At 46.1% G+C, this 25,843-nt stretch overlaps 1 protein-coding gene across 3 annotated transcripts; it reads right to left on the bottom strand.

The window, feature by feature from the left end:
• Nucleotides 1–704: 704 nt before the first annotated feature.
• Nucleotides 705–25,837, bottom strand: UBE3B (ubiquitin protein ligase E3B). Of its 3 annotated transcripts, none has more exons than XM_069794571.1 (29): nucleotides 25,549–25,837; nucleotides 25,073–25,175; nucleotides 24,905–24,987; nucleotides 24,193–24,362; nucleotides 23,979–24,099; nucleotides 22,577–22,636; nucleotides 22,077–22,181; nucleotides 21,878–21,974; nucleotides 21,279–21,364; nucleotides 20,536–20,618; nucleotides 19,477–19,582; nucleotides 18,661–18,781; nucleotides 17,824–18,001; nucleotides 17,252–17,421; nucleotides 16,387–16,554; nucleotides 15,398–15,569; nucleotides 14,519–14,637; nucleotides 13,740–13,854; nucleotides 13,230–13,329; nucleotides 12,517–12,636; nucleotides 10,837–11,013; nucleotides 10,634–10,744; nucleotides 9,874–10,011; nucleotides 9,398–9,463; nucleotides 6,936–6,994; nucleotides 5,128–5,310; nucleotides 4,584–4,695; nucleotides 4,110–4,202; nucleotides 705–3,616 (listed from the first exon to the last, which is right to left on the bottom strand). In XM_069794571.1, exons 4-29 carry the CDS (start codon nucleotides 24,351–24,353, stop codon nucleotides 3,425–3,427), a joined length of 3,213 nt encoding a protein of 1,070 aa, XP_069650672.1. In that variant the 5' UTR covers nucleotides 24,354–24,362; nucleotides 24,905–24,987; nucleotides 25,073–25,175; nucleotides 25,549–25,837; the 3' UTR covers nucleotides 705–3,424. The 3 variants fall into 3 exon arrangements, with proteins under 3 accessions (XP_069650672.1, XP_069650670.1, XP_069650671.1); XM_069794569.1 differs by having other exon boundaries at nucleotides 25,073–25,244; XM_069794570.1 differs by having other exon boundaries at nucleotides 24,905–25,008; nucleotides 25,073–25,244.
• Between the last annotated feature and the right edge of the window lie 6 nt (nucleotides 25,838–25,843).

The raw sequence follows: 25,843 nt of genomic DNA on the forward strand, positions 1-25,843 counted from the left end.
TGGCCCCGCTGGCCATCCAAACCCCGTTCCAGCACTCAGAGCAGAGCCTGCGAGGGCAGACAGCTTTGCCACCAACCTCCAGCTTCTGCCTGCAGCAGAGCTCCTGGAAAAGAACACTCACCCAATGGGGCATCTGCACTGAGCACAGAGAGACGTGCTGTCTTGCTCTTCTGCGCTGGGGGATCTTGCTTGGCTTTCCAGTCCGGTTGCCTCTCCACCAGTAGCCCCAGCCACCATTCCCAGCTGACCAGAGATGTGCATAGAGCACTGCTCACCCCAGCACCTGCCCTGGGCCAGGCTCACCACCCCCTAAATCCAAGGAGCACCTATAATCTCATGAAGGTACCAAAGAAGTCACAGCACCCTGCAGGACCAAGTAGCACTTCTCCAAGCATATTCCAAGACACCAGAACAAATCCTGCTTCAAACAACACTGCCAGGTCCCTTCAGGCTCAGAAATACTCATATCACCCCATCGGTAGCGCCCCAAGGAGCCCATCTCTCAGGGGCACCCAAGCACACGCACCAGGAACCAGCCTGGCAAAAGGGATTTCCAAGTGACCAGCAGCCTCCATCCCTTGCCTTGCAGCCTTCTGGCAGAAGTACCAGTACCCCAAAGCACTGCTCTCCCCTCTGCTGTGTGCTCTGAGCAGAAGCATTGCACCCAGTGGTTTCCCTGCCCCTAAGGAAAGGGAGACATCCAGTCATCTTACTGATACCAGGTTTATTTTTCTCTTCCCTGCATTTCTGATACAAAGGATGTAACCAAGGTCTCCACAGCAGCAAGTCTTCTATAGAAAAAATAGTCAATCTCCCATGGCAAAATCATCCCTGCCCTACAAAGAACACCCGTGCAGAATACAGCAATGCAGGCAGGGACCGATACACATTCGCAGCCTTCTGCTCAGGTAAAAATGTATTAAAGCCTCCCAGTCATACAGAAATCAGCTACTCAAGAGAAATGTTGTGGCACACACAGCCACCAGGGCATTCACTAGACTTTTTATACGCTAGCTACAAAACTGGATGTAGTGCAATATTTCCAGGTTTGGAGGGACCTAGCTAAGTCTGCATTAAGATCTTTTCTAGGAACTGTACTCCTGAGGAATGGAGGAAAAAAGGGGAGCAAAGATTTTATTTCATTGTGTTCAACAACTCACTTCATTGAACAATCATTGTGCTCTATTTAGACACACTGCATTTCCCTAGAAGAAAAAAAGATCTTGTGTGATATTTTAAACTATGATTGGTACAAGTCAGTGTGTAAACCTCTCAACTACACAGTCAGCAACTGGTTAATGCTGAAATACATTATGGAAAAAAAAAAAATTACTATCATCTTTAATTTCTCTGGACTCATAGTCCAGTATCTTGAATCCTCTGAATGCAGACATTCCTGTCCTAACACTTCCGATCACTCCTGTTTCATATTACTGAGTTGACATAGAAAAAGGATCCTGACGTTGCTTTCCAGATGCATTTCCAGGCATTGGTTCTAAAAAAAGGGTTACTTCTCTGAAAACCAGCTGAAGCAAGACAGAAGAGAAAGATGAAACAAAGGCCATCTCTATACTCTTCGTTGAACAGTGCCAAGTTATTTTCTGGTCTGTTTGAAATGTGCAACATATCATGGTTAAGAGGGTCTTTCAAAATGCCCAGGGAGCCTTCTCTGTGCAGAGACCTCTGCTATGCTGAGCACGCCTGGGGATGCGAAACTCCACGAGATGGACCAAGGCAAGCCAGAGGATGAGGTAGGGTACGGCAGTCTTGCACCGGAGTGGCTGCTGTGAGCTGACCTGTGCAGCAAGGCTCCAAGCTGATCTGTCCATACAGTGCAGAGGGGCCAGAGTGCAGGGTGAGGGTCACCAGTGCCACAGGAAGGTCAGGAGGGGGAAGGAAGTCCAGGGGAGATACTAGCAACCTCTGTGGGAGCTTCTTTTATTAGTGAGCAGCAACAGGGGAAGGGAAGAAAGTGACTGGTTTTTAATCCTGTCCCAAACAGGAGAATACACATGGCTTTCCTTTGTGCCAGAAACCCAGTGCAGCCCAGGAGACGGCAGTCTCTCTTCTCACCTGGCCGAGGCCGAGGCAGGACATGCAGCAGCACGAGGGACCAAGGCTGGGAAGCTGCAGAGACACTTTACAAATCAGGCTCTGGACTTCAGTAGAAATGGCAGGAAGGGTCCACACCTTCCCAACACACACATATGTGCACACCCTCTACTCACACCCTGCCTTTCAAAACAACCTGAAAAAGCTGCCTGCTACAGGCAAACATCAACTGTTAAAAATAAGGCCAGAAAGAGACAAAGCGACCAAAATAAACAGTTTGGCAACAAAGCAAATGTGGCTGTTATGCAGAGGCCAAGTCCTGGTTCAAAACAGCACATCTCCCTAACAAAAGGGCCTGCAAAAAAAGTGAAACTTCTATCCAAGTAAGAGGAATTTTGCCAGCGGAGGTTTCCAGAGGGCTCTCGGCAGCTCAACACATTCCCCTTCCAGAGAGCGCAGGGGGCACCTGCCCCACTTGAGTACTGTGCTGGGGAGTGAGGGCTGCCTGAGCTGTGTGCCAGCTCCTGTCCTCTGGACACTAAATAAAATTAAACCTTTTCTGCTCCTGAGCAAATTCAGACAACAACCCCTTTCGTCCAAAGCACAGGCTCTGGGAAGAGCTTGGCAGAGGCACAGCTGGCTCAGCACGCTGACCCCCACGCCTGCTGCTTGAGCTCAACCTACAGCACTCTGAAACCTTCCTGAGAATGGCGGGGTCCATCTGCTTGCATTTCACCCACTGCTTCTCGAGTCTGGGCAAGTGGTTCATTCTCTGAAATAAATGCAACAGCCTTGCACAGAGCAAGGGCATCAGGAAGCCCTCATGCAGTACCTGTCCTGAGTAAACAGTGCCCATTTGTGGCACATCCATCGCTGCAGCCCCATGCTCATCTCCTTGTGGGCTCTGTCATGTTTCTGCCTTTGTGCAGCTTCCCACAGACTGACTTCCACCCAGCAAGAAACTGGACCATCTCCTGGGAAAGGAAAAAGAAACACTCCCACAGCAGCAGCTGCCCAGACTGCACAGCCTGCTGGGGTGCATTACAGTCACTAATCTGACTGGCACTTTTAATGTTCCTTTTATGCTCCCCTGGGGTTTGCTTTTAAAGATGATTTATGTGGGTGTCAAGTGAAGTGTATTGGGTCAGGCCCATCACCTCCTTCATCCTGGAGAAATGCCCAAGAAGAGCCAGCCCTGTCTAGCCCAGAAGCTCTTCCCTGTAAACCTCTATTATCAGCTGCAACTCTCCAGCCCTCAAGTGAGCAGTCAGCTCCCACGGAGCTGATCCACCCTCTGTGCATGAAGGCCTCCACCTCCAGCAGCAGTCAGCAGCTCTGAGAGCCCCCATTGCGGAGTCCAGGGTCATGGCAACTAGGACAGCTCGAAGCCAGTGTTCATGCTGATCGCATAGCGCAGCTTCTCCCGCAGGATGCTCTTCTTGCTGTAGTTGGGAAGCTTGAGGAGGTTGAAACACGTAGAGGAGGTTGGGAGACGCCCGCCTGGCTCTTTCTTGCGGATTGTGAAGAAGCCCCGTAGCACACTGCCCAGCGTGTCACCGGTGTCCTGGAACAGGGCAGAAATGCATCACCCTTGCACTTCTCTGCTGTGCTCCTTCCAAGCAGGGTGCCTATACACAGGGCAGAAGTGCTAACACAAAACCCGTCTGCTGGGAACAGGGACAGTCAAACCTCAAAGCCCTGGCCCCCCCAACAGCTAGAAAGATGCTCCTCTTGTAACTGCAACTGCCATTACACATGCAGGGTCCCTTCACAGGGTGCACAGGGGAACAGGATCAGAGGTACAGGAAGGTCCCAAGGAGAAAACACAACCCTGGAGACAGGCAGTAAGAGCCCATGTGCTGCTGTGTGTGGGAGGAGGTAGGTGTAGCCACCCATATGCATCCCATTAGTATAAGGTTGTTTTTGCCTTGCCCTATAGAGCATATATCTTCATGCCTTAGAGTTTTCTGGTCAGAGATGAGGAAGCTGGGCAGGGAAGGAGGCCTGCCACAAGCCTGGCATGCAATGCATAAGACACGAGCAAGCAGGGTGCCTACCTGATCATCAGAGACTTCCACGCAGCGGATGGAAAAAGGAGGCTTGAGGTAGGCAAAGCCCAGAAGTGGAGGCCTGGAGCAGCTGGTAACAAACTGAAAAAGTGACGGACAGTGAAAGACAGCAGCAGTGCGAGCAGCCTGGCTATAACAGACATGCGGCTAACGCAGTCACAGCAGACAGCTGCTTGGACTGGCATTTGAGCACCCCCCAGTACAATACTGCTGAGCTTCAGTGCACAGCTCTGCTAGCCTTTGAAAACTGCCATCTATGCAAGACTATTCATGGTGACACAAGAACATTTATAGAAACTCTGCTTCCATGGCTGCCTCTCTGCTGGGGAGCATGGTGCAGATTTTAAGGTGTCAAGCATTCTGGTACTCCTATTAGTGTTGAAAGCACCCAGCTACCTGGAGGAGAACAGCACCAGCCCAACCACCCCAAATCACAGGCTGGGCTGAAATGACTGCATTTACCTTGAGAAACATGGCTCTCTCCTCAGGGCTGAAGTCATTGGCTAGGATGTCCCACAGCCAGATAATGACCCGGTGACTCCCATGGAAGCCCCCATAGTACACCGTGTGTTTTCTGGGGAGAGAAATGTTGCGACACGCTTGTGTCCCACTGCAGCAGGAGGGTCACAGCTGCCAGCTGACGAGTGTGGGAAGGATCAATACCTGCCACGAGTCAGGGTTCACTGCTGCAGCAGACACTGCCAGTACTGAGTCCCCACCAATGCGTATGGGGCACTTGACCAGATAAAAGGGAAGGGCAGAGAGAAATTCTGCTCTCAGGAACCAGTGGAAGAAAGGACCCTTCCCACTCACTAGTACTTTGTCCAAATTAGCTTTAAGGAACATGTTCTTCAGCTCCATTTGTGTCAGTCTGCTCCTCAAATTTCAATCAGGAGGGGCAGAAAGTTGTAAAAGAGTCAGTCTCCTGCAAACCTCCAAATAGCTACATAATAAAATGGCTTGGTCTGCTGAGTGAGAAGACCAGCAGACCAATTTGCTCACTTACTTTAAATCCTCGAGGTCAATCTCAGCATTGTCACCGGAGATCAGCCGCTGCAACTCTGGTGCAGAAAACATACGAATCCATTCAGGCTTAATGATCGACCTGAATCCACTGATGAGTGCTGCTGTCTGACTCTTGATTTGTGTGTGCATCCGGAAGTGAGCCATGAGATGGATGTAGCTGATCCTGTGTGTGACAGGGAAGGTGGCAGTGAGGGAGCCAGAGCAACAAGCTACACCCATCTAGCCAGTGCAGGAACAAGGCTGCTGACATGTCTCTCCAGCCCCAAAGGGACTAGCACTGCCTAGAGATGCATTATACTTTCCCCTCCAGGGCCCTGCTCTTTATTTAAGCAGAAAGAGCTGTTGTTCTGCCCAGACTTTGCTCCCTCCACCTCCTGTTTCTAGGACTGTCTGCGCATTTCTTAGAGCTCCTTCCCAACACAGGGACTAGCTGGCTCTAATAACCACTTGTTTAATCTTGGCCGGACAGCAGATCACAGAGGGGAGCACATGTCCAACTCCTCTTTAAAGGATCAGATCCCCAGCCACAGGAATCTCTCTAGGTTTAAAAACAACTGTCTGGGCTCTGATGCCACCTGCACCAAAACCCATGGCTGGAGAATCAACATACCAAAAAACACTTGGAAGATTTCCACCTTCATCCCAGGAGTATGGAAAAGGTGCACTGTTTATTAGAGGGAGACACCATCAGGCTTCCTCTTCTCACCAGCAGTCAAAACAACTGAGCTTGCTGATTCTTCTTCATCAGGTCCCAGGCAGACACCACCACAATCACATTGACTGGGTCTTCAGCTAGGTAACTTCACTCCACCGTTAATAGACAGAACTGTTTCTAGATTGCTTCCACTTACAACACTTCTCCTGCTCCCTCCCAACTACCAATTTGTGTGCACATCTGCACAAAAGCTTCAAAGTTTCTGCTGTGAGTAGAGCAACATACACGACTTTCAACTTTCTCCCTGAGCTGACTTCTGACAAGCCAGAGAAAGATCCTTTCAAATGCAAACTCCCTGGTCGGAGCTCAAGAAGGGAAAAGACTGGGAACATCAGATTGCAGAGCACGACTAACAAAGACAAATCCTCAGGTAGGATCCAGCTTTCACTTGCCATTAAAGAGAACAACCCCCAGATTACCAGTTCAAACACACACCTACTTAATAGATATTTTATCCTTTTATGATCACTGAAAGGTATAGAGAAGAAAAAAAAAAATGAAGGGAACAAAAAGGTGGGTTTGGTTTTCAGGCTCCAGAGTTGACATTTACGATAACTATCTAAAAGCCGGTTATCTGTGAAAATAGCTACAGGGCTTGGTGTCTCCTCTGATTTCCTGTGTCTAAAGTAGGACTGTCGATTACATTTGAATTCACCACTGTCTCTTCTGAAGAACAGTGCTTTATACAACTGCCACATGTTATCATTCTGAGAAGATCTGTCTGCTCCAAGGTGTCTTTGAGCATCTGTGCCCTCTATGTTCACGACTGTGTGCCTGAATTGCTTTGAATCCATCTGTCTGTATCTATCACCATCATTAAATCCTGCAGAATCTCACAGACTGTGTGCCTTTGACCTCAGAAGCGCTGTTTCAAGAAGTAAATTGTCAATTTTTATTTTGCAAATCAAATTTAATACAATTTCTGCCGATGAACTGTAACCAGTAAATTCTATTAAGATATTTATGTGCTCCTTCTACTCCAATCTATCTCAATTCATTCCAGATGCAAGCCCAAGGAACTAGAATAAAGTATTTTGCAGTGGCGACCTTAAAAATCTAATTGCTGTACTTACTTATTTTCATTGGTAACGGGAATGGTCTTCCCTCCAGGAACAAGTTCATGGCAAACAAGCTGAGGGAAGAAATGATTGTATTGCTAATTACTGCCTGGAACCACAATGGAAAGAAATGTCATGCTAAGCTGTTACCTCCCCATAAAACATTTATTTTTACAATAAAACAGTAGGTTTTAAAATTTAAGTAATAATCCTGCTTCTGCCTTGAACCAGTTTCACTTAACTATTAACATAGTAATTGAACAGTAGGGAACTCCGATTCTCCCACCAGTGGAGCCAGCCCTTCTTTGAGGAAGCCTCCTCTCTAGTCTGATCCATCACTGCTGAACCGCACACAAATCAATTCAAAGAGCCCTGGGGGACTGTCACAATCCCAGAATCCAGAGGCTGAACAAGCTCAGAGCCTTTGCATAGCTCAGTCTAACAGCACGATCCAAAGCTATCTGCTCCACAGGTCTCATCTGGGGCCACCTGAGTGACAGAGCTCCCTGGAGTTCACTGTCCCTCAAGCTGGGCTCTCAAGGCATGAAGTGGAGAGCACTCAAAGTGAGACAGCTGGGAGGCATCTCCTTCCTGCCCTGCCAGGCCAGGGGCTCAGCTGACAGCACTGCTCAGAGACAGCGTCAGGGACCCTCTGGGTGCTTGCTAGAGCAATAGAGTCATGATTCATCTTTGCACCAATGCTAAGAGGCAGAAAGTCATTATTCACATATTACAGTGGCCTCTGTGCTTCAGTTCCAGGTGACTTCCAAGGTCAGAAGGGAGCCCAGCACAGGGAACGAGCTCAGCTCCTCTGTGCCCAACACAGGGCCGTACCTAGCAGGGACACACAAGTTCATTCAAGAACCACAGGGCTACCCCACCTGGCTGCTTCAGCATGACCAAACCACAAGAAAAACAGGAGTGCCCTGGTTTATTTTGAAGTTTTGAGTGCTGCAGCCTTCAGTCTCTTACTGCTGGGCTGTCATATGCCATTTCCTATCTTTATTTTTCAGGTGGAAAAAACGCTAAAGCTGAAACCTCAGCAATACTGAAGCAGCAGCAAGGTGTTCAGCCCACTGCGCAGTGGATACAACCTCTCACTCGTGCAGAGCAGGGCTGTATCAATACTTAGCTGTCTTCCCATTCACCCTTTCAGCTTTGCAGGTGCATTTACACTGCTATTTCTGCTATCAGATGCATGCAAGCTAGGTCCAAACTAGCCAGCTTAGGAATAAGAAACTGCAGCATGCAAAGGTCTCAAGGACAAGCTGCCCCAGATAAACACTCCATGACTTAGTGGTCTCTGAGCTCTGAGCCACTGGATCAACAGTGCTAACAGTGCCCAGGCTTAGCACTAGCTGGGGTCTCCCCACAGAATTTGCAGCAACAACAGCATACACAGACAGCGAAGGCATTTTTATCTTATCTATCCGTATTTTCCAGCTATGCACACAGCATCACAGAACCCAGGGCTCAAGTGCAACCAAGTACCTTCAAGCCTTCATAAGGGACTGACAAACAGCCTTTTCTTCTCAAGGCCAAGAGACCTCCTGACACACTGCAAGTTTCTCTGACAGAAACTGCTACATTTAAAGAAAAGGAATTCCTCCCTACTCACACAGATTCTTCTTTTAAAAAGAGGGGAAAATCAGTGATGCAGGAAAAGCACAAAACAATGTTTTTCAACTAGAAAAGAAAAAATTCTGGCACTGGAAAAATTTAGGGCAACCTTTTTTGTGGAAAAAGCTGTTCTCTGCCCACAGCTAAATATTGAATGAAGCCACAGAATCCTATGCCTGAGTTCAGAGAACCTCTGAAGCTGGGCCAGCTTTTCACAGCACAGGCATTTTTTTTTTTTGTAAAAGGAGAGCAGAGCTAAGTCCTAACCACAATCAAACACAAGGTCATTTACTAGTCAGTCCCCTCAGGATTCTTGTTCAGAGGGGCCACACAGAGCATCCACCTGACATATCCAGAAGCACTCTGCGTAGTGTGAGCTTCAACAGACTGCCTGACTTTTAGATGCTGAAGACCAGCTCTCAGAAAGCTCAGCAGAGAATAATAGCTGTCTTCTGCTGGCAAGTCCAACTGCAGGTGTGTTTCTCTGCGCTAAGGACACTAATAAAAGCTAGGACACCTTTGCTCAGGAATCAAAACCTAGTTCTGCTGCCAACTGCTTATATTCACAATCTGCCACTTCTGGCACCACAGGCTTTCACACAGCAGTGGGCAACAATCCTCAGTACCCCTCTCAGTGCTTCAAAGGTTCTTCCTGGTAGCATCAGCCAGACAAGCAAGGGAGACACTCCTGTGCAGAGCAGCCAGGATCTAACCAGGAGAAATAGGGACGGCCTGAGCCACGGCTGTGGACTCTGACTATCAGTGTCTAGAACTCTGCTCATCACCACTTAGCATGAGGAGGATGTTTGGAACAAAGCAGAGATAAAGTACAACAGTGTCATTGAATAAAAACCTACCTGACCCATCACATCTTCATCATAGGACAGCGTTAAGCCCAAGTCACTGATATCACCATCATAACGCTAGAGGAACAACAGAGAAAGGGAAAGAAGATCAGTGTTTACCAGCAGGAACAGCAGTTCTGTGTTTTTGTATTACTCTCCCACTAAGTGATCCCCAGCAGGCATGAGGCACCAAAGCATAACAAATACATGAGTTGCTCTAGGTTATGGGGAGACTGCACAAGAGCTGAGACTAAAACTTGGGATTTCCCAATTGCCAGTTCCAGGTTTACACCTTCAGACCCCTTTCTCATCCCTGCTTGCCCCAGTAAAAACACAGGAGAGCCACCTGCCAACCTACTTCAGAATCACCAGTTACTTCCAGGGTGTTTTTAAAGATGATCAGTACCCCAAAGGCATATGCAAATCTAGTATTTCTAGCAGCAGCCAGCGATAAGGGAGTTGAACAACAGGAAAAGTAATGCTCAAACCTTAATTGAAGTGAGATTTTTATAGAACTCAGAGTCCAAGGAGGGAAGTTCATCTACGGAGCTGTAGAAGACACTGTGGTGGTGCCCAAGTAGCTGACTCAAAAAGAAGGAAGCAAATGGTACATCCACAACTATTCCCTACAGACAACAAGAATGCATAGGTAAGGTCCTGTTGCATACTTGCTTTGTTCAACATCTTTGGTTACCAATGATCGTATGTTGTGGAACAAGTGCAAAGATGCAAGACATTGAAATCAGCTAAGATTTCAGCTTAGCTGAAATCAGCTTAAGATCCTCTTAAAATCCATCAATTAGCGGAGCAATCAGGTGCAAAAAGACAACAGCAGAACTCCATGTTTCCTTTAAAAGAACTACATTACATGGAGAGGGTCATTCTGTCATTACATCCTCCTTTTAGCCACATGTCCCTTTAAGTAAGGTATCAACAAATGGATGCTTGTAAGGTGTAACACCAAAATAACAGACTATTCCAGCTAGTGTCCCCAGCACCAAGAATAATAATCAAGGTATGTCCCAGGTTTTACCTCCAAGATTATTTTTAATACATGCTTGAAGAAGTGCCAGACTGCTCCACCATCAGTATCTTTATCCAAGTCATTTCTTCAAACTCACCTCTTCAGTAACACCTCCCCAAGCATATGACAGATGCTCTCAAAGGCAAGGGGCACCATCACAGAACTACATCTGAACAGTGCTATACCAACAGTGACAATATCCTAATATGGTACTTTTGGCTCACCTCATATACAGCCTTCCCAAGCATCTTCCCCACAAACTCGAAGAGCTGTAGGTAGTTCTCATGAATGTAGGACGTTGGGGATGGATACAGCCTCTCATCACCACTGGTTGTCTGCACACAAACAGAGATAACAGCACAGTGAGCCAATCTGTTTCTGTTTGCAATGGGTCATCACAGTCAGCATCTGCAGCCCTGTGTCATACCTTGAACAAGTTGAGTGCAGGGTCAAACACTTTTTTTATTATCTCTTCCAGAAACTCTTTGAAGACGCCATCTTGATCAATACCAGCCTCATCAACTCCCAGATCATTCACAAACTTCACTCTGATCACTCCCTTCATGGCATTCTGGGAAAGCTGCCGTAGCTGTTCATATCCATCCTACACAGACCAGAAGAGCCAAAGGACAATCATACAGGGAGACACATGAAACACCCACACAGACATGCAGCAGAGACACAGAGACAGATACACCACAGAAATATGCATTTGTCATTGAATTTTGTGTTCGAAAAGACCAGCATTTTTCCCAGTCTAAACTCCAGGTTTGTAGCCGTCTGAACTGAACTAAGGTCCAGCATTTTTCTGTATCATCACTTCATACAAAAGCAGCCAGAACTAGCACTGGGTCCCTCAGCACCCACAGAGAAGGTAAAAACATATTCACACCCCATATTCTTGTCAGGCCAAGTTACTGGCTTGTTGGTTGGCTTCTGCAAGCTAGGTGAGATGGGTTAACCCTGGCTGGATGCCAGGTGCCCACCAAAGCCATTCTATCACTCCCCCTCCTCAGCTGGACAGGGGAGAGAAAATATAACAAAGAGCTTGTGGGTCGAGATAAGGACAGGAGAGATCACTCACCAATTACTGTCACGGGCAAAACAGACTCAGCTTGGGGAAAATTAACTCAATTTATTACCAATCAACCAGAGTAGGGTAATGAGAAATAAAACCAAATCTCAGAACACCTTCCCTCCACCCCTCCCTTCTTCCCGGGCACAACTTCACTCCCGGATTCTCTACCAAGCCCCCCCAGCGGCACAGGGGGATGGGGATGGGGTTTACGGTCATTTCATCACACATTATTTTCTGCCGCTTCATCCTCCTCAGGGTGAGGACTCATCACACTCTTCCCCTGCTCCAGCGTGGGGTCCCACCCACGGGAGACAGTCCTCCATGAACTTCTCCAGCGTGGGCCCTTTCCACGGGCTGCAGTTCTTCACGAACTGCTCCAGCATGGGTACTTTCCACGGTGTGCAGTCCTTCATGAGCACACTACTCCAGTGTGGGTCCCCCACGGGGTCAGAAGTCCTTCCAGAAAACCTGCTCCATGGGCTCCTCTCTCCACAGATCCGCAGGTCCTGCCAGGAGCCTGCTCCAGCGCGGGGTTCCCATGGGGTCACAGCCTCCTTCAGGAACGCACCTGCTCTGGCGTGGGGTCCTCCATGGGCTGCAGGTGGAGATCTGCTCCACTGTGGACCTCCATGGACTGCAGGGGGACAACCTGCCTCACCATGGTCTTCACCACGGGCTGCAGGGGAACCTCCGCTCCAGTGCCTGGAGCATCTCCTCCCCCTCCTTCTTCACTGACCTTGGTGTCCACAGGGTTGTTTCTCTTACATGTTCTCACTCCTCTCTCCGGCTGCCGTTTCCATCTGTCCTAACTTTTTTTTTTCCTTCTTAAAAATGTTATCACAGAGGTGTTACCACTATTGCTGATTGGCTTGGCCTTGGCGGGCGGCAGGTCCGTCTTAGAGCTGGCTGGTATGGGCTCTCTCTCGAACACAGGGGAAGCTTCTAGCAGCTTCTTACAGAAGCCACCCCTGTAACGCCCCCCGGCTACCAAAACCTTGCCACACAAAGCCAATACACCAGGTCACTCACCTCCAGCATACGCGAGCGGCGGATAGTGATGTGTGTGACATGAGGTGATGCGGAGCTGGTTTCAACCAGCCCAAGCTTCTCCTTCTCCTTTGTAACCATGTTTCGGAAAAGCAGCACCCTCTTAAAAAGAAAACAGATATAAGTTTTCATCCACAAGGATCCTTATCCTCCAGTGCAGCAGGGCTTTCAGATGCTCCTGATGCACACCCAGAACTAGCTCTTGGTTGTCCTGTTCCCAGCTAGGCCCAACAATGCCACTGTCACCTACTCACTAGAAATAATGGGATTTACCTCCTTGCTCCCCGGTGGGGCAGAGAAATACTTGAAGCTCTGCTTTGGGAGGGACAGGGCACTGACAATACTGAAAACAAAAGCACCTTTCCTATCATCACATAAAAAAATATGTCATCTCTGCAGATTTGCTACCTGCAAAAAGACACTCTGCTTTTTTTCTCCAAAGCCACATCATGCACTGCTGGATGACTCTATGCACCTGCCCACACAAATAAGCTCTCTCTCAATGAGAGAAATTAAGAAAGTTTAGAGCAAATATATTGGGGTGATTTGGGGGGGCGGGGAGAAGACTTCTGTTCAACTGGCGTTTCAATCACAAGCTCCATGTCACAAAATGCTTAAGATGCATGTCCCTTCCATCCCAGGCCATCCAGGTCACTGGCTTTTCAGCCTCCATCCTCTGCCCCTGTCCCACTCACATTCTTGTGGGGAATGACATGCGGGATGTATTGCAGGAGCAGCTGGGCTCGTTTCTTGTCCTTGTCCAGCTCCTGGAAGAGCACACTGGGTTTGAGGTCCCTTTACAAAGAAAGGCACAGATTCAGAGATCCCTGAGAAATGCCCAGGTGTGGTAAATAGCTGGGGGTAGGAGAGAGAGGAAACCTGTAATGATTTCAAAGACAACTTAAGTGCTCAGGTGTACACATCTAAGAAGGCCAGAGACACTCAAGCCATTAGGTGCCGAGTCAGTTTTCAAAGCATCACCCTCCATGAGCAGCAGCTAATCCTTACACCGCAGAAGAGAAGCACAATAGGAGGGGCATCCTTAAATGCAAACATAGGGAGCAGTTCTGACCTTGATCTCACAGGTAGAGAGACAGGCACTCTATTTAAAGTAAGGGATCCCAAACCAGCCACCCACAGGGGAGCTGGTGCACTGGGACAAGCACACAGCTGCACACAATCCTTGCCTCGAGCTGGACACTTACTTGCGTAACCAGTGATCCTCAGGAGCAAAACGCCTGCGGCAGTCCCTTTCATATAAGACCATGAGCCAGCCATGGACAGAATGAAACAGCTCCAGGGTCTCCCCTCTGGCATTCTCTGAACAAAAGGAACAAAGCAGCAATGTCCAGGCACCCTAGGTAACAGGAGTGTCCAAGAGCAACATGTTGATCATCTGCCCCACACTAATAGGACAGGTGTATTTCTCCTAACCTCCACTGCCTTCAGAGGGAAGGAAGAGATTTTTGTGCCTCCCAGATGACAGACAGTCTCTTCTTTGATCGAAGTGAAAAAACTCTTAGCCACCTCAAAGCCATCTCAGCCAGCTCCAACTGAGCCATCACAACCAAAATGGACTATCTTGTCTAATTACCAGAATTGAGCTGTACCATATTATACCAGCATATAGATCAACACTAGATAGCTACAGAGACCCTAGCAAGCCTGCTCTGCTTTGTGAATGCACTATGTTATTCTTGTCCAGTACACAGCCCAGTCATGCTAAACTCTATCTCTGGTAAAAACCAACATGCCCATCGTGTCTGTTACACAAATTCTTATTGGAAATAGAAGAGTGCACTGTATTTGGTGCCAAGCACAACAGTGGCATCTGGACACCAAAAGACTGGGACATATTCTCATGCCACACAATGTAGTATGGGTTTTCTGTGCAAATAATAATTAGCAGAAGCTTCAAATTCCAAAATTAATGCCATTTGTTGTTCTAATAGTAACATCAACTCAAGCTACTAAAAGTACTTACCTACAATTCCATCCCAGATCATCTTAAATACAAAGGAATTCAGAAAAGACGAGATCGTAACAAGCTCTTCCAGTTTGAATGAAATCTGCTCTTCATAGACTTCTATATCATCAAGAATCCTATCAGAGAAAACGAATGCAAATGCACAAGTGTAAATTTAATTACCTTTTGAAATTTTCATAAAGGCACATTATCCTTTAGCAGCAGCTCTTATTTCTATGACAACTGACACCCATGAGGTTCTGAAGTCATAAACAACTAAACCTTATTTATTGATTTTGATCGATACCTGATCGTAACAGAAAACAGTATAAAACGTCCAAGAAACAAGCAAAGCCTGTATTTCACAGTTAAAAGGACCTATGCCCTCATCCCCAAGAAAACTTTTTCATCATTCAAGCTAAGAAAACTGTCTCTACTGACCAGCAAGGGCAATTTTCCACCCCCTCTCCCATCCTTTGTGTTGTGTAAGTCTATGAGCAAGACAGCAAAGGAGTTGCAAACAGAAGCACATAAGCTGGGGAGCTTTCTTGCAGGAGTATTGTAACATTTTTCCTCAAAGCTTATCTCGACTCATCAAAGTGTTTGCTTTGGACTAACACAATTGTTGTCCATAAGAAGCAGAAGAAATGTTTCCTTCCCCTCCCTAGCCAGTGCTGTAGTATATTGCTACCAGTTCAGACAGCTGCATGTGGCTGAGCAGGAAAGTCCTTTTGATGTCTTTTATTTCTCAGGGCTCTATCTGAAAAGCTTGCTGCTTTACTCTGCCTAGTTATCTTTATGCAAAAGCAGCAATACCTTAACTATTCCTCTTGAAACTTAAGGAACACAACAGCTTCGTGTTACAAATCTAGAGAGCACCCTCTGCTTGCTACCTACGTGATAAGGTGGCGGGAGCAGTCACAGAAGAGCATCAACATGGCCAGCAGCCTCTTGGATTCCTCCGTATCATTATTCAAGCACTCCAAGAAGAGTTTTAACCCACCCTGTGGTCCCAGCTCACAGATAAAAGCCCATAATTTGGGCAACAGATCATCCAGGTAAGTGAGGCCTAGCAATGGAAAAAATATAAAACACACTCAGTAAAGCCTGTTCTGCCTGCTCGTTCGTGCAGGCTCAGAGAGACAAACACGACTTGGAGCTGAAAGATCCTTTCGCAAAGCAACACTTTACTTGAAAGAAACATAAACATCACATTTGGCTCCGAAGCCTGTCTGCGTTAACAGGAGATGTACAATCATCAGGAAAGCAGAAAAAAGCTTTTAACAAGGCATTAATCGTTTGCACATCTGAAGCTCTTTCCCGCTAATTATTTTGCAGCTTCTGAAAAGAATGTATGCCTGTGATCCAGTCACCATTACAACCATCTTAGAGATGAGAACACAGAGAACAGGGCTGTACCTGTGGTCACCACTATAGCCACAAACAAAGCATCCAAGGCTCTGGACTCATTCCTCTGCTCTAGCCACTAGACCAAAACAGTGCTTATCTCCTCCTCCATCCATTCCTAAGACAGGTAATTTGTTCTTAAGATGTATGAAAGCATTCAGCATTTCCACCACATAAAGATTAATATTGCTAGGCTTCTCGAAAACACTGACTCAGTCTCAAGTTTGATATGGAGTAAGCAAGGTTTCATTATAGGAAAACTTGCCTCAATTTGTATTCTGGAGAGTTAATGCTTGATAAAGAAGTGATGAATGTTATTGATCAGATGTATGATTCAGGATGGAACAAGCCTTCCACCCAGCCAGTCAATAAACTGTTGTCAGTAATAAAACTACCAACAAGTCAACAGAATTTAATAAGAAAAATCTATTTTTTCCTCCACATTTTAAGTTATTTGAAAAGCACAGATGTGCCCTGACCTGTGAGTATCTGTAGGCGGATCTGTGTTAGTGTTGTAAGCGTGGTCTGGTACAGGACGCAAATACTGCACACCTTCTGCACTTCTGCTGAGTCCACTCGCTTGCCTCCAACAGGCTTGAGAATGTTGCGGACAGATGCAGACTTCTGGAAAGCTCTCTTGAAAAGATCTGGTGACAGAGAAGCACATGAGAAGTGCTATTTGAAACCATTTCTCATTCTCAGCCACCTGGCAGCCCTGTGATAAAGCAGATTTTAGCAGATGGGGTCACTCCACAGACAGTAGGTTTTGGTGGACTTTTCTGGCAGAACACTGCATAGCTGCTAGCAATGCAGAAGCGTATTTCAGTGGGGACATTAGTCTAGAGCTTAAAACCCTGCCAGAACTGCAGTTACTAATGACTACAGGATCTAGTACTATCAGTAGCAGATAGAAAATAGCTAGATTACAGCTATCTTATTCCAAATTCCAACTCTTCTGCAGAATCGCCACGCATCACAAGTCCATGAGCTTCACCTTGCTTTTCACCTGGGAAGCTGGCCTCCCATCTTGCCTTGGGAACTACTAATTTATGCAGTAAGCACTTCAGCTACTTGAGAAACAATGAAAAAAACCTGCTAAAATAAGCAAATATTTTCACAGCACCAAAGAAAGAGACTTGCCCCAGGTCACAGAGGCATTCTGAGCAGGAATTGCAAATAGGAGAGACCATATCTCCACCTAAGCAGCAGCAGCTGCTGCCAAGTAATTACTCAAAGCTTTCAGCATAAGTGGAAAAGTCAAAGCCCAGTGAGTCGGTGAGAGAGAAAGACACATGTATACACATACACACAGAGACACAAAAAAAGCAACCCTCCAGAACTGACTCTTCATAGGAAGGCTGTTCTGAGGGGAAACTGGCTGTGTTGGCAGCTGAGCTATTTCCTGATTCTCCAGCAATTTCTTGCTGAGCACGTCACTGAAGAGGATGCGGATCATATGGACTCCCCAGAGATGCTGCAGTTGCTTTGTCAGCAGAGGCATGGACTCATTCAATCTAAAAGACAAGTCAGAGAGACATTTAAGAAGGCAGGTTGGAATAAAACACCAGTGATACTTTGATACATTTAGCTCACAGTCAAAATGGAGTACGCACCCACCCTACAGATGGTCCTCATAGGAAGAGCCGATATACAGGTCCTGTCTTGAGGGTACCAGTATGGCCACTGTTTACCAGTCTAACTACCCTAAATGCATTTCCTCATGTAACAGTCTGTATATAAATGCAGCAATTTATATTGTGCAGATACAGCCTAAAATATCTGAGAAGTTATTCTGAATAGGGTCACACTGTTCATCTCAATATATAAAACACACTGCAGCATTAAAAAAACACAAAAAAGGAAAAAATAAAGAGAAAGGCTTAATCAGCTGTCACCATAAGGTCCTCCTCACTTACCCATAATCCACAGTCTGTGAAAACCAGCCCAGAACAGGATGCCAGTGGGTGAGGTTGGATTTCTTTTGTGAAACATACTTCTGGCAGTAGGAGAGCATGTGAATGAGCACACCCACAAAATAAGCTGTCTCCTCCTCAAGAACTTTATCATTCAGGGAGCCCAGGTACACAAGATTACCTGGTGGAATGACCAGCACAGCAAGACTTAAAAGAGGAACAGATGCTGTGGGACAGTGATTACAGACATAATAGACTAAATGAACTCAGAGCTGTTTTCAAGTCCAGGAGAGGACTTCTGTGAAGAATGACTATTAGAGGCTACCTTGCAGCAAGCCTTTTCCAGCACACATCAACCACTAAGGTGGCATATCACTTTGGCCACCTTCTCATCTCTATCCCACCACCACCTTCCACAAAGTACTATAAGCTACAGACAATCCATGGTTATTCCAGACTTCCAACTGTTCCTCTTGTTACTTTTACAGAAATGCGAACTTAAGTATCTCAGTAGCATGTCTCTTTAAGGAAGTTAGATTCAAATCTGTTACACTACAAGACTTTCTCAGAGTCCAAGTGAAAAGCTAGCAGAGATAATACTTCACAGTTGAGGCATGATGACATGTATACAAGAGCAAGTCTCTGATCCCTCCTCCATTTGCAAGGGCCTTAAACCATGTTTGCAATATCCCGAAATATATTTCAGTTATTATTCAGAAACTAACTAAATAAGGATAAAAAAATTATGAGTTGGAGGCAGCTCTGACCCAAGGAGAAAGAAGATCTGACTCAGGACTCTCTTCCATCCACAGTAAAAAAAGAAGCATAACAGGTGCTTACCTAGCAAACAAAGAGTGTGACTTCCTTCTAAGCACACACAGACATCTCGGCATTGTGCTTCACGACTTAAAAATAGGATGAACTTGCGGAAAAGATCATGAGATTCTATCACTGCCAGACGCTGAAAGACAGAATTTAACTGCCAGTGAGGCTGAGAAGCATCACACAGAACAACCACACCTGATCCAGCATCAGCAATTTGAATTGTATTTTCTTTCCAAATAAAGCAGCAAGTTGAGACCGTTGCACTGAAGAAAGTGCTTGACATGAAGGTGGTCTACGAAATAAAAAACCTTGCAGATGAATAGGCCATGTTCTAGTTGTAGACAGACCTTTGCAACTGCCTGTCTGCAAGAACACAGAATGCCCATTTGGCACAAAACTTGCCTGTCTGCACCAAGCTACACAAAGGAGCAGTCAAATTAAATTAGATTAGTGGACAGCCTACTAGTTACCATCACAGATTCTCTGCCATGCAAGACTGATTTCTGCTTTGGCTCTGTCTGTGGTTACAGAAATGGAAGAATAAGGACATGCAAAAATTCAAGCTGTGTGTCACATATGCCTTTATTTTTATTTTATTTATTTATTTATTTTAGGGCAGTTCAGCCCATCATCCCACTGGTGTTAATAACTTCTGTGGTATTAGAAACCCAAAGTATCTGGAGGGTTTAAGGATCAACACTTCCACAACAGAGTTGAAGCTGGCAAAGACAGAAATGCCAATGCTCTGTTCCAAGAGCTGATAAAATGAAATAACAAGTGGCCTTATGTGACATTCAGTGGATTTTTGGTACTATTGCATCACCCACTTACCTCAGGTGTTAGAGTAGCAAGATGAGTCATTATAGCAGGCACAGACATAATATGGATCAGAAACGACCTCAACAGATTGTCTGAAAACTGCGCAGCAACCACAGGGCTACAGAGGGAAAAATACTTCAGTGTAAGAAACCTGACCTAGCAAAGTAAGACGCAGTCTTTAACCGAGCCATCCAGAACTGGTGGCTGATTCTACCCTCATCAAGAAGCATCACTGGAAAAAGAACATTCACTTACACTTCTGTTATCACAGCAAGCTCACAAAATTGCTCATGACACAAAGGAATATAAGCTAAACAGTTCACAGCATAATGTATTTTCACACAGCACATCCATACCACCCAGAGCACTATAAGGGTTATATGGTTCATCTCCTAAGTTCCCCTTCTCCCCGCTGCCATAGTTGTTTTTCTTAGTGAGAAGTTAGGTTCATATTCAAGGGCATCCCCTGCTACTCTACTGAACACCACAACTTCATCATTCCAGCAGTGACAGCTACAGAAGGGCAGTGGTACACAATTAACCACTGAAGTCTTAAAAGAATGCTCATTACTAGCAGCAGATTTCCAAAGTGAAGAGACATCGGCTCTGTAGAGATGAGGTCAGGGTAACAGCATATTTCCCGTATTTTTAAGAGAAAGACTGAACCATTAGAAAGACCTGCACCCAACTCATTTCAGGGACAAACTTTGCCCCTGCAAATTGACTAACAGGTATATCTGCATCAGCAGTTCATCGTGAAGAGGCACAACCATACTTGTTCAGAAAACTCCAACCCCTTCTGATGGTTTAACAGAAAGACATACAGATACTGTACTCTGAACTGGAATTGCTCTCCAAAGCCTAGGCTCATACTAACACTCATTACTGACTCAAGAGCATTCTGATCTGAAAAAGGATGACAGGAAAGTGAGCTACTTGCCTAAAGCAGCTTCTTTTATGAGGGTGATACTCTCAATGGCACAAAAAGACTGGCAGAATGAGAGTCTTCAAAAAAACACAATAAAGATAAATTTGGCTGCGTATCATCCCAAGCAGCTCTGGATGGCTTACCGCAGTGCAAGAGAGAAGATGGCAGTTAAAGAGCCTTTGGACAGGGAAGGTCTGGATCTTGCCAAGCCATTAGTTAGCAAAATCTGGAATAAAAAAAATAAAAACCCCAAACCTCCTGAAGTACTCAGAAAAAGATTGTGATTACTCCTGAAAGACATTATGTTTATTTTCAGAGCAGAGAAAAAGAACACCACCAAAGCAATCTAAAAACCAGTTACTACAAGTCAGAACTAGAAGGGCTTCAGGTTAATAATGGCATAAGAGAGAAACTGCAATCAAATCAGAGACTCTGCAGTACTTCTTTCTCACGGGGTTCCCAGGCCTTTTAAAATTAACAGGCAAGGCTCGTAGGTGCCTGGTAATATCATTCTCATTTAAAAGATTACGAAAAACTACATCAATTCCTTTCCCCTTCGGAACAGTAAACAAACAAAATCCATACAAAAGGGTATCAGCAAAGTTTGGAAAAAAATATTCAAGAGCCCTTCCTGTCCATCTCATTACAAGACGATTAAGTAGGATTTACATTCAGCAATAGTGACAAAAATGAGATGGTGTATTTGATCTCAAGTGCTTTGAAGAAAAATATGCCCACGTGCAAATCACCAGTGTTCCACAACCAGCTTCTCCCTGACACACCATCACAAAGATCATAAAAGCTTCCTCAGAACAAGGCCCACAGCGCAGGACTGGGGCTTGTTTTGAATAAAGTGAAGACATAACTGTATCAGCCCGAGACTGACCTGCAGCACAGAATAAAATCCCTTCTGATTTAGATGTCCCATGATGTTTGCACAGATGTGGTTCATGGCAGGCCTCAGGGTTTCACCTTCCGGGTTAAAACACTGATGTTACTAAATCGGCATCACAGCTCCACTCTTTACTTCCTTACACACTATAAAACAGTTTGTCAGTTCGTAAGCCCTTCCTGCACAGAGTCCTTACCCTTATATGCAAACCCACCATTTTAGCAGTGTTTCACAGCAAGTCTTGTTTAAGGTATTAGAGTCATATTTCCTCATGATACTTGTCCACCTTTTCTATGGGTATTTTCTACAAAAACCCAGAGCTAAAACCACATTCCATCACCCTCTGAACACTTCTTGTGTGTGAGATTTTGGAGCATTATAAAAAAGTTGTAACTGTTGCTGTTCTAAGGGAAACAGCCTGTCTAATCTCAAGGGAATCCTTGCTGCCCATTCTATGCTTTGTGCAAGCACAGAAGCACAATGAATCTTTGTGTTAAGCATGGGGAGAAGAAAATGAGCAGAAACAGCATTCAGTAGATTTTAATAGCAAATCCCAGATCAGTGGCTTAAAGTATTGAATTGGATGCACCAACCTTTTCCCCGAAGGATTTTCCATGTAGAAGTATCTGTGAAGGTGACAAGCATTGTGAGGTGCAAATTGACCAGTCTGGAGTCTTGTAAGATGTCAGGCTGCAATAATAAACACCAGCGTTAATAATTCAAATTAGCTTTGTGCCAAGCTACAGAACTGTTAAATGCAGGGAGACAAAACACAAAGACAATGTTCCTTACCTTAAGCTGCTTGAGAAATTCACAGCAAAACCACAAAATATCTTTGATCTGTTTGATCCATAAGAGCGTAAGATCCTTGGAGAGTGCCAGTGACACATACCACACCTGAGGAAGGCAGGATACAAACGGGAGCAGTGATCAGTATTTGTGCTACAGATTGGCAGGATACATTACCAGGAAGCTTTGTAACAAAACAACTTCCTCGGTGTCCTACTGAACCCAGCAGCAGAACCAAGTTATTTCTCCCCCCAGAATTCACTGGTCAAAGCATATCACCCACCACAGAAAGAAATTGCCCTTTAATTTCTATAGCTGGATACAGAGTAAAAATACCAGAGGAATACTAAAGGACTTGTTCAAACTTTCACCATGGAATCTCAGCAGTGTTCAGGGGCTTTTGAAAGCTAAAGTTCAAATATCACCAACCTAAATCCCCACACACAGAATTAAAAAACCAAACAACCCTCCCACCCCCAAACAAAAAACCCCATCCTGCTGACCTTGGGCTCATTCTCAACATCCATACTATTAAGAATACAACGGCACAACTTTTCAAATCTCTGTGGAAAAAAAAAAAAGGTGGCATTAGTTCTAACTACAGGAAGGGCTATTCTGGAAAAGCACTAGGAACAGCTCAGCAGAGGGAGCAAGATACCTCCGTATCAAAACAACAAATGTTCCAAACACATTCCCTACAGACAGTGCCAACGGCTCCCTTCCCGAGAGCGCATCTACAGGTCATGCTACAGCTATGCAGAAGAGTTCCCTCCCTGAACACAGTGCTCATAAAAAGGAAGAATTTCTCAGCCTTCCCTTCTAAACTGCCTCCCTCAACAGCACTTGGCTGAAGCCAGTAAAAGCATCTTCCTGTTGGGGTTCAGCTAGAACAGCTTAATGCTAAGGAGTGCAGCAGTGTGTTCCAAACTCCCAACCATCATGGCTCTTAGCAGAACTTGGCGATCACATCCACAATTCCATTATTATTTCAGTCCAGTTGTATTTGCCACACGCTTGCAAGTTATAAAGCCATTCTGAGCTACAGAATTGGCTGCTGTGGTTATCCTGACTGAGAGTGGTGTCCAGAAATAAAAGTGGAAATGAGCACAGTCTAGTCCTCAGCCCAGCAAGGGACTTACTTGCTGCTGGAAGGGGAAGGAGAAGAGGAAGTAGAACAGACATATTTCAGCAAGGCACCCAATTATTATAATGCAGAACTTTGAACTGATGCCACTGCTTGAAAAATCTGTATGTAATATACACTCTTTTTTTTTTTGATGCTGTACATACAGAAAACTACATTTGCAATACTTGCACCATCATCATCAGAAGAGGAGTTTGATGGAATAGAGATTAAAAAAAAAGTCACCCACTGCTGCTGCAATTTAAATACAGCCTTTCATTTTCCAATTGTTTTCCTTATAATTAGCCTTTGCAGTTTCCTGGGGCAAACATCATCATTTCATAGACACTACAGCAAAGGGCTTCACTCTGAAACCGCAAATTCAGAGCATGGTCAGAAAAGTTGTGATACAAACAGCCTGCACACTACACTCTGCCATGATAGCTCTTCGTGAGCTTGCCACAGCATACCTGCCTAGGGAACTGATGCAGCTGACAAAATCATAAGGCACTGCTCAGTTACTACAGTTGGCATGGTCACCAGGAAAAACATTTGTTAAACTATGCCCTGAATACAGAACCGCTACTAAAAAATTCAAGGGTTCTTCTATTTCATTCCTACAAGCAGATCTCTCCAAGAAGGACTAGGAGACAGAGATCACATATCTGAAGCCAAAATATATCGCAGGAATCTACATGATCACTAGATAACTAATTAAACATATTTTACATGTTAAAGTATGTCCTCAAAAGAAGAAAAGCATGTTAGAGTAGCAACCTTACCTCTTTGTCCTCTTTATGATTAAATACAAACAGCAGTTTCCTAGCAATTCTGAAGACAGAAAGAGCACTTCTTTTACTTGAGCCAGATTCATTTGTCCCAAAGAAATCCTCCACTTCTCTCCTACCAAAGTGGGAAAAATGAGCATTGGTAGTTGAAAAATCAAACACATGTCTCCAGAGAAGAGCAAAGCACAGAAGGTAGAATTTCACACACCTTATCTCCCTCTGCAGGCGGCATCGACAGAGAAACCTCCTGATCAAAGCTTGGACCTGGACTGCAGCACGCTCCCTCTCCTTCAGCTCCCTCCGCTCCTCCCGAGCCTGGCGTGCTTTGTCGAGGAACTGGGCTTTGGAGGACTGGCTCGCACTGAACATTTTTACAACCTACCAAAACATAAATTTAAGGAAACAAAGAATCATTGCAGCAAACACCTAGAAAACTAGGAGCAGAGTGGACAAAACACAAGGGTAATTCTTTACATTATTTCTGAACGGACTACCTGCACCCAACATTTCAGTAGGGGAACGGGAGTGCCCAACAGCATAGAAAGAAGTGTGTGCAAAGTACAGCCTAGGCAAAGCCAAAGGTACTTGTCAATGGGGCTGTAAGAACACAAAAACACTGATACCAGAATCATCCCAGCAACATCTGCAATCTAATGCAGGCAAGTAGACATTAAGAGGAAGAAAAAAAAATAAAAAATCAGTGTGCTGTCATTGCATTGCACTCCCTGCAGTCCAGCTCCCCTTTCCAGTCTTGGCTGTTTTCATTTTCTTGCTTTCAGATAACACAGAAGAACAATTCTATAGGCAAGGAAATGAAGAAAAGGGCACAAGGGATGCCTGGAAGCTAATCTATTGCCACTCAACAAGACAAAATGCACAGAGTCAACAACAGCTTTATAAATACTTGACAATGAACTCACCTGAGGGCTTACTTCTTCAAAAGAAGTGTATGATAATCATTTATACACAAACATGATCCTCATCCACTAGTTTCAGGCAGCTCCTGCACAGATAAGCACATTACCTGCAGATGATTCGGGGATTTAGTCTTTACCTTTGCAGTTCTAAGTGCTTTTGACCAGACTTACCTCTCACTGCATCCTCAAGAAAACATGAAGTCAAAAAAGCTTCAGGAGAGGAGAAGCAGCACCACCGCTTAGCTGTGATCACTGACACAGGTAGCTCCTCACACTTCAGACGGGGGAAGAAACAATTCGATGTGTGACAAAAGCAAAGGCCATCCTCAAGCGTGCCAGGGCCCTGGGAACCAGCGAGACTTGAGCAGCGACCACCCCAGAGCGAGTGTTTCCCACTCCACCAGTGGGGGCAGGACCCACAGTCCCAGAAATGGCCTCCAACACTTTGGGACTTGCCCAAACCACTAGCAAAGCAGCCAACAGAGACAGCGCCCCAACCCCAGCCCCAGCTGCCCATCTCACAGCACCCTGCCTACCGGGCCCCGGGCGCCGCCGCCGCCGCCGCCGCCGCCGCCACCACCGCCACCGCCACCGCCACCGCCACCGCCACCGCCACCGCCGCCCCAGGCCCAGGCCCTCACCCTCGCCCTCGCCCCGCCGTCGCCTACACCGCCGACGGGGGCCGGGCCGGGCTGAGCGGCCCCGGGACAGATCCGTCGCCCGCGAGGCCGAGGCCCTCAGCCCGGTTGCCCGGCAGCCCCCGCCTCGTATTCCCGTGTCCGCGGTCTCGCTCCGGCCGGCAACTCGCACTGCCGCTGTCGTTCCGCCCGCTCGTTCTCTCGCTCGCCCGCCGGCTCCGCTCGGCTGAGGGGAGAAAGGGAAGCCGGCTCCGGATCTCGTTGCCGCCGGATAGGTCGGGTCGGGCCGGAGGCGGGAGTGCAG

Source organism: Haliaeetus albicilla, chromosome 10, assembly GCF_947461875.1.
Source record: "Haliaeetus albicilla chromosome 10, bHalAlb1.1, whole genome shotgun sequence".
NCBI classification, from domain to species: Eukaryota; Metazoa; Chordata; class Aves; order Accipitriformes; family Accipitridae; genus Haliaeetus; species Haliaeetus albicilla.